Here is a 7105-nt window from a genome sequence, read left to right as displayed (position 1 = left end):
CTATTTTAGCTAACAATGCCTCCCCTCCTGCAGAGGGAAATACGGCCATCATGGCCTTCCATACTGCTCTTTTGAATCCCGTAAAAGAGATGCCATCAGGGGCATTAGAGGTTTTAGCCTCTGTTTCTACTTTTGCCAGCAAGGCAATTGATGAGGATGCGCTTATTAAAGCTCTAATAGCCCCTAAGGCCAAATGTTCACCTCTTGTGTATCTCTCCATCTCCCTAATCCAGGGCTCTGCTCCATGATGCACATCTGGCAACTTCCTTAGGAGTGCCTCCATATCTGTGTGTCCCCAAGGCTTATATGTAGCATGTGTAGGGTCCATAGGATTAACCATTAGAGGAGCCATTGTATGTGCCTGATGTTGCTGTGGTAACTGTGATGGTACTGTTGATGGATAACAAAAACTGATTATGCCTGTGTCTAGCAAACTAGGTGGTGTCATTATGGTGACTTTGCGTAATGGTTCTCCAGCCATGTACTGACACGTTAAATCAGGTGTGGAGATTCCAGGATTATGTGTCCAGGAGGAAAGGGGTGAAGGCGGTGACATTTTTTTCGCATCGCGGGAATCAGCAGGCATTCCATACTGATGATAGTGCTGTCTGGCCACTTCCAACACTCTATCATGTGAGACTTCCATCGCTGAGTCATTTGCTGTTGTCCCTTCTACTCCTACAGTAATGTTACCATTTATTTCATATTTCTGTCCTAAGTGGGTGAGTGTAACTAGGCACTGATTAGCTGAGGCTGGCATGGGTAGGGGTGGAGAGTGTGAGGACGGAATGAATGGGTCACTAGGTGAGAACTGCGTGACTGGGGTTGCGGGAGGACAGGAAGGAGGGGGAGAGGTTGAATGCCAATTTATCATTGCTGTGGTGCTATTTTCAGAGTTTTTGATATTTTTCGATTTTTTGTTCTTGTGGGTGTCAATCAATGTGCTCAATTTGTACACCAATCTCCTTTTCTCATCCTGTTTTGAAAGTTTTTTCTTCAACGCGCATTTATTAAACACGGACGTTTTTTCTAGTTCTTTTTTCAGGTCGTTTTCCACTTTTAATTCGCACTGGAGTAGTTTCTCCATCATCTCCCAGGTTATTGGGTCATTGCTTCAATCCGCGGGTAACATGCCATTTTCCTGGTAATCAGTTTTTAACGCTTTAAGTTTTCACTTTAACTCATCCTTCCGGTTCGGAACTTCGGCGTTCAGAGTTAAAGTGCCCATATTATGAAAAAAACACTTTTTCTGGGTTTTGGGGTGTTCTTTTGTGTCTCTGGTGCTTCCACATGCATACAAACTTCAAAAAAAATCCATCCATGCTGTTTTGAGTGAGATACAGATTTATGAATGTCCTCTGCCTTCAGTCTCTGGGTGAGCTGTGAAAAATCTGCACGGCTTTCTACGTCACAAGCCGAAACATTTGAATATTCCCACCCACCACCCCCTCCCAACAGAGCATACCTAATGTCTCTACCATCTATGGGCTCCACCCACCACCCCCTCCCAACAGAGCATACCTAATGTCTCTACCATCTATGGGCTCCACCCACCAGGTACAGCAGTAACTCCTCTGATATCCTCCATGTTGTTACCGATTTGGAAGCACCATGTCAAAGCACCACCTAAACTGTTCTGTTGTTGGCTGTAAAGACGAGCACAAAACACTCCATCGCGTCCCAGTCGCAGAGGACAGAAGAGCGGCATGGATTGAATTCATTTTTGAAGGCAATGTCCCTGCTACAGTTGGCAAAAAGTTGTTGGTGTGTGCTAACCACTTTGAGACTGACTGTTTCTCCAACTTCGGTCAGTACAAGGCAGGATTAGCCGGGAAACTTATGCTAAAAGAGGGCGCAATTCCAACTTTGCGTGGAATACCTGCAGACGAGGGACATGTAAGTAGTTCTATACAATTTATTTTGTACATTAGGGTGAACTTGTGTGTGTTGTAGCAGTCTTTTGCTTTGGAGAACGAGGTAGCTAACCGCTAGCATTAGCTTCTAGTTAGTTTGCAGTCAGCATAGTTTCTCCTGCAAAGCCATTGACCAGCTACGGTAACTTTCGAAAGTTATGCATTTTTAAAATATTCCCATACTGTAATATGTTGCGCCCAAAACAGTCCAGCGCGAAACAAGTGTGTGTGGTCGAGAGTGGCGGAGTGGGACCAAAAAAACTCCCGGTAAGTTTAATAGACTATCGGCCCGCTGTACGAGTTCAGCAGAGGCTGCACAGTTTGACCAGCGGGCAGCGGCGCGGCTGCGGTATGGAACACTAGTTCGCCGGATGGTGTTGCTAAGAACTTGCAATGTATAACTATTATCCGACCGGCCCTCGCGGCCTCGAAACACTACAGGCCCACCGGGGAAAGTCCCGACTCTGCCGATTGCCACTCCGCCTCTGAAATTAGATACAAGTTTGGTCGTCAAAGGTTAGCAAGTTGCTACCAATTTGGTACACAACACCACAAGTTAGCTACCGTAGCTGTTATCTCATCTAGAATCCAAACAGTGTATTAGCTGCGTTTCTGATCTTGCAAATTGTTTAGCATCAAATTAATATCCAAGGGAGTTGTCGAATTGTACAAATATTTAGCTGTCTTTATTTAGCAATTCTACACGAACTAACCAAGAAGTGTTTTGGCAAACTAACATTGTAGCTAGCTAGTGTTTTGCCACATAGTACAAGGTAACGCTAACCGCTAACTTCTAGCAATTAGCATGGTGTCCACATACAAACCCGGAGACTCGGTCGGGCAAGCAATACACATCCCCCGCCGGATATAATTTCGGGGATTTTCGAAAATAATGTGTTTGTTAATGTTTTATAAACAGGAATATGTTAGCGTTGTCCAGGGCAAAACGAGTGTGTGGTTTAGACTGCTACATCACAGCACTATTTACACTCGAAGCCAACCATTCTGTATAATGAGTTTCTTCTCCTGAAGTGTATTTATTAATGATACTTTTTTGCTTTTTGGCAAAGCTCTCAATCTACCGGTCAGTTTTCGTTCCTACCCTCACCTATGGTCATGAAGGCTGGGTCATGACCGAAAGAACGAGATCCAGGGTACAAGCGGCCGAAATGGGTTTCCTCAGGAGGGTGGCTGGCGTCTCCCTTAGAGATAGGGTGAGAAGCTCAGTCATCCGTGAGGAGCTCGGAGTAGAGCCGCTGCTCCTTCGTGTCGAAAGGAGCCAGTTGAGGTGGTTCGGGCATCTGGTAAGGATGCCCCCTGGGCGCCTCCCTAGGGAGGTGTTCCAGGCACGTCCAGCTGGGAGGAGGCCTCGGGGAAGACCCAGGACTAGGTGGAGGGATTATATCTCCAACCTGGCCTGGGAACGCCTCGGGATCCCCCAGTCAGAGCTGGTTAATGTGGCTCGGGAAAGGGAAGTTTGGGGTCCCCTGCTGGAGCTGCTACCCCCGCGACCCGTTACCGGATAAGCGGAAGAAGATGGATGGACTTTTTTGCTTGATGTATCGGTTGGCATAATAATACATACATTCTACAAGATGAAGTTGATGGCATTTCTCTTTTTTATATAGGCCAGTGCATCATTTGAGTTACCAGCCACAAAAGATATCGGCTGCCAGACTGAGCCCCCTCAAACAAGTGAGTGTTGGCACACAACTCTCTTCTAGGACTCTTCATTCACATTACAAAAGTGAAGGTTTGTAGTTTTATAGATTGCAAATTCCTTTTGATCAAGTGTGACAATGAGCTGTTGCAGCCTTTAGTGCTTGAATTTATACTATGACAGTGCTGTCATGTTTTACTCCTAAGAATGCCTTTTTATTATAGAAAATATACTTTTGTTACAGCTGTCCAGGCTACTGTGACCTGCAAGGACTTTGGCACGTCCACTGATCCCTTCATAGCCCCACTCCCTTGTCTAAGCTCAACACCCATAAAGCGACCGTCTAAGAGACCTCGCCTGGAGGAGGAGGAGGAGGAGGACCCTTTCGAGGGGAGCTCAATTATCACTTCTCAAGGGCCGGACACAACCTATGACCCTGCAGATTCAGTCTCAACTTTGACAGAGTCAACAGTCATGTCGTGAGTTACAGAAATGTCTTTGTCTAAATGTATATAATCAGTTTTCAGTTTGTTTGCTGAAACGGATATTGTGTATTTCAGCAGTCCTGCTATATTTTGCTTTTGTGAAAAGTGTTCGGTTATTGCTGAAACAGTTTTCCCCTCTCTCCCCCACCCAGAGATGCTACATTCACTTCCACACAGGCGATAAGAAAGTACATAGTGTATGAGACCTGTCTGATGGAGCTGTTTGAGGTGTGTGCAAGCGTGCATGCCTTGTAAAAACCAAAAGGCTTGGGACATTTTTATCAGTGGAACAGCTTTGCAAGCACTGTGAGTATTCCCGAAGTTGGAAAAGCCAGCCTCTTCTGGATAATACACCAGCTGGGAACGTACAGCTTTCTGCTGCAGTGTACATCAGTGGAGCCTCGTTCTTCAAACTTCAAAGGGTAAATGAAGAATGAGTAAATAATAGCTTGCTCCATTATTGTATCTGGCATATGTTTAATATTATAAAAACCTGTTGTCGTTTTTGTCTACCATCAGGTGTTCAAGGCAATGCGTCTGCAGGTATTTCTATATGACACGTTCCGTCGGCATGCCAGAATGTTTGTGGAACCAGCTATAGTCCACACCTGGAGGAAGTCCCAGGAGGTGATGCTGCATCAGCTCAGCCAAGATAACAAAGTCATACTCGGTGGCGACATGAGGGCTGACTCTCCAGGTATATTTAAATTATATATTTGGAAATGATAAGACTAGGATATGTTTGATTGTAAATGAATAGACTATTCATACCACACCTAAACACATACCACAGACTTCAATACAAGATTGTGACAATGTTTTCACAGGCCACTGTGCAAAATATGGCAGCTATACCATGATGGACCTCAACACCAACACTATTGTCGATCTCCAGTTGGTTCAGGTGGGCAGGACGAATGAAATTTTACTGTTTTCTTTTTCTTGTTATAAATTTTGCCAATGCCACACATTTTAAATATGGATCCATACTTATGCTTTTTTGGACAGAGTAATGAGGTTGGTGGGAGCTCATACATGGAGAAAGAGGGCCTGAAGAGGAGCCTGTCCTTGTTGGGTGCACGAGGTGTAACCATCGATTGCATCGTCACCGACCGCCACCCACAAATTCAGAAATTCCTGAGGGAGGAAAACATCACACAATTCTACGATGTCTGGCACATGGAGAAAGGTATATTACCTTTTGTTGCAAGTAAGGGGAAATTGCATAAATATTTGCTGAATGTATTGGTGGGCTTTTTTTACATACTGAAAGCACCTTGTAGGCCTATACCTGGCAAGTCTACACATAATGCTTCATGACAACACATTAATATTGGGCTAACTTTTGAAAAATATATTTTTTGTAGGACTTTCAAAGAAAATAGATAAAATAGGCAAAAAAAAGGACTGTCAAAAAGTAAGGAGGTGGATTCCAGCCATCAGAAACCACATCTATTGGACAGCTGCATCATCCAAAACTGGGCCGGAGAGAGTGGCTAAATGGACTTCCCTCCTGAACCACGTTCGGGATGTTCATACACACGAGGACCCCCTCTTCCCAAACTGCCTCCATACAATTCGAAAAACAAGGGACAAGAGTAAATGGCTCTCAGCAGGTTTGTTTCATTCAACTGGTTTGGTTATATTTATTAGCTGCAATTATGGCCGTTACCTATGATATGATGTACTATATCATGTTTTTGTCTTGCAGGAACTCCTGCGTTCTACAACCTGGAAAAGGAGCTGACCAAAAAGACTGTCCTGAAGGACATTGCCAAGCTCAGTCCCCACTACCAGACGTCCTCTTTGGAGGCGTTCCACAGCGTCATCCTGCGGTTCGCTCCTAAAAACGTGGTCTATCCATATCTGGGAATGCTGTGCAGGTATATTGTTTACTTTTGAGAACATATGCCCATTTCTTGCAATTGTTTTCATGTTTGATTTTCTTTTCACTGTCCAAGACTGTACCTAGCTGCACTGCATTATAATGAGAATGCTGATCGAGGACAAGCCACCACATCATCAATATACCTGACCACGTCAGCTAAATGACGTGTAATGGGATCCTCGTTTCAAACTGAGCTTTCCAAAATCCAGGAAGGGAGAGTGCAGAGCCAGACCAGTGAAGACTGACGCAACATTCCGTAACTTTATTTTTTTTCTCTCACTCAAACACAAACATTTACATTGTACATGACACCGTACTTTTAACACAATAAATAAACAAGTGCTCATATTATGCTTTTTGGCCTTTTCCCTTTCCATTATTGTGTTATATATCTTTTTTGTGCATGCTATAGGTTTACAAAGTGAAAAAGCCCAAAGTCCGCCCCAAAGGGACTTAGCATCTCCAACAGAAAACACTGTTCACAAACTGCTCCAAACAGCTCTATTGTAGTCCAGCCTTTACTTCCGTCACTTTGTAACACACGTTATAATGCTCGCCTAGCTGCTAGCATGCCCTCTTACTCTGCTTATGACTGGCTAGTAGTCCTTAGCTACTGCGCATGTGCGACTCCCAACAAAGATGGAACAGAAGTGAGATGTCTCACTCTGTAGCTAAAACAGAGAGCTCAACACACAGGGTGAAAAGAGGAGCTGCAGCAATGTGTAGTACATCAAATATATGGTGTTTTCTGAAAATTAAACCACATAAACCTATTCTGGTACAACCTCTAAATACAATTATGAACCTGAAAATGCACATAATATGAGCACTTTTAAATACCTGAAAAAATACAAAATTGAAAGCACAAAATGTCAATATATGAACAGTTGTCGAACAGTCTAGGAAATACAAAATTGAAAGTGCAAAATGTCAATATATAAACAGTTGTCTAAAGTGTGTGTGTGTGTGTGTGTGTGTGTGTGTGTGTGCGTGCGCAGGGTATGTTGATGATTTGATCGACATGATCATGGAGAAAGTCTTTGTCGACCCATCATCGTATAGAGACGAGATTCTGAAGATAAACATCCCGCCGGACCTGTCTTCACAATATGAGCATCCAGACAAGGAGGAGGTCATCGCCAGCTACGTCTCAAGATTC

General features: G+C 44.0%; 1 protein-coding gene across 3 annotated transcripts; it reads left to right on the top strand.

Annotated features, from left to right (window-relative positions):
* Positions 1 to 3493: 3493 nt before the first annotated feature.
* Positions 3494 to 6278, top strand: LOC116042204. Of its 3 annotated transcripts, XM_036006787.1 has the most exons (10): positions 3494 to 3666; positions 3818 to 4052; positions 4211 to 4480; positions 4578 to 4755; positions 4886 to 4962; positions 5067 to 5247; positions 5426 to 5674; positions 5770 to 5941; positions 6020 to 6083; positions 6118 to 6278. In XM_036006787.1, exons 4-10 carry the CDS (start codon positions 4590 to 4592, stop codon positions 6253 to 6255), a joined length of 1047 nt encoding a protein of 348 aa, XP_035862680.1. In that variant the 5' UTR covers positions 3494 to 3666; positions 3818 to 4052; positions 4211 to 4480; positions 4578 to 4589; the 3' UTR covers positions 6256 to 6278. The 3 variants fall into 3 exon arrangements, with proteins under 3 accessions (XP_035862680.1, XP_035862681.1, XP_031144182.1); XM_036006788.1 differs by lacking the exon at positions 5426 to 5674; XM_031288322.2 differs by lacking the exons at positions 3494 to 3666; positions 3818 to 4052; positions 4211 to 4480 and having other exon boundaries at positions 4523 to 4755.
* Positions 6279 to 7105: the final 827 nt, after the last annotated feature.

This window comes from Sander lucioperca, chromosome 10 (genome assembly GCF_008315115.2).
Source record: "Sander lucioperca isolate FBNREF2018 chromosome 10, SLUC_FBN_1.2, whole genome shotgun sequence".
Classification (NCBI taxonomy): Eukaryota; Metazoa; Chordata; class Actinopteri; order Perciformes; family Percidae; genus Sander; species Sander lucioperca.
This window is presented reverse-complemented; position numbering and strand designations above follow the sequence as displayed.

Excerpts from the sequence above, each read along its gene's own strand:
- LOC116042204 (XM_036006787.1), top strand. The coding sequence starts at position 4,590 with ATGCGTCTGCAGGTATTTCTATATGACACGTTCCGTCGGCATGCCAGA. Across the intron at positions 5,675-5,769 it reads GAGTAAATGGCTCTCAGCAG|GAACTCCTGCGTTCTACAAC; the intron begins GTTTGTTTCATT and ends TTTGTCTTGCAG. Across the intron at positions 6,084-6,117 it reads GACAAGCCACCACATCATCA|TGGGATCCTCGTTTCAAACT; the intron begins ATATACCTGACC and ends AATGACGTGTAA.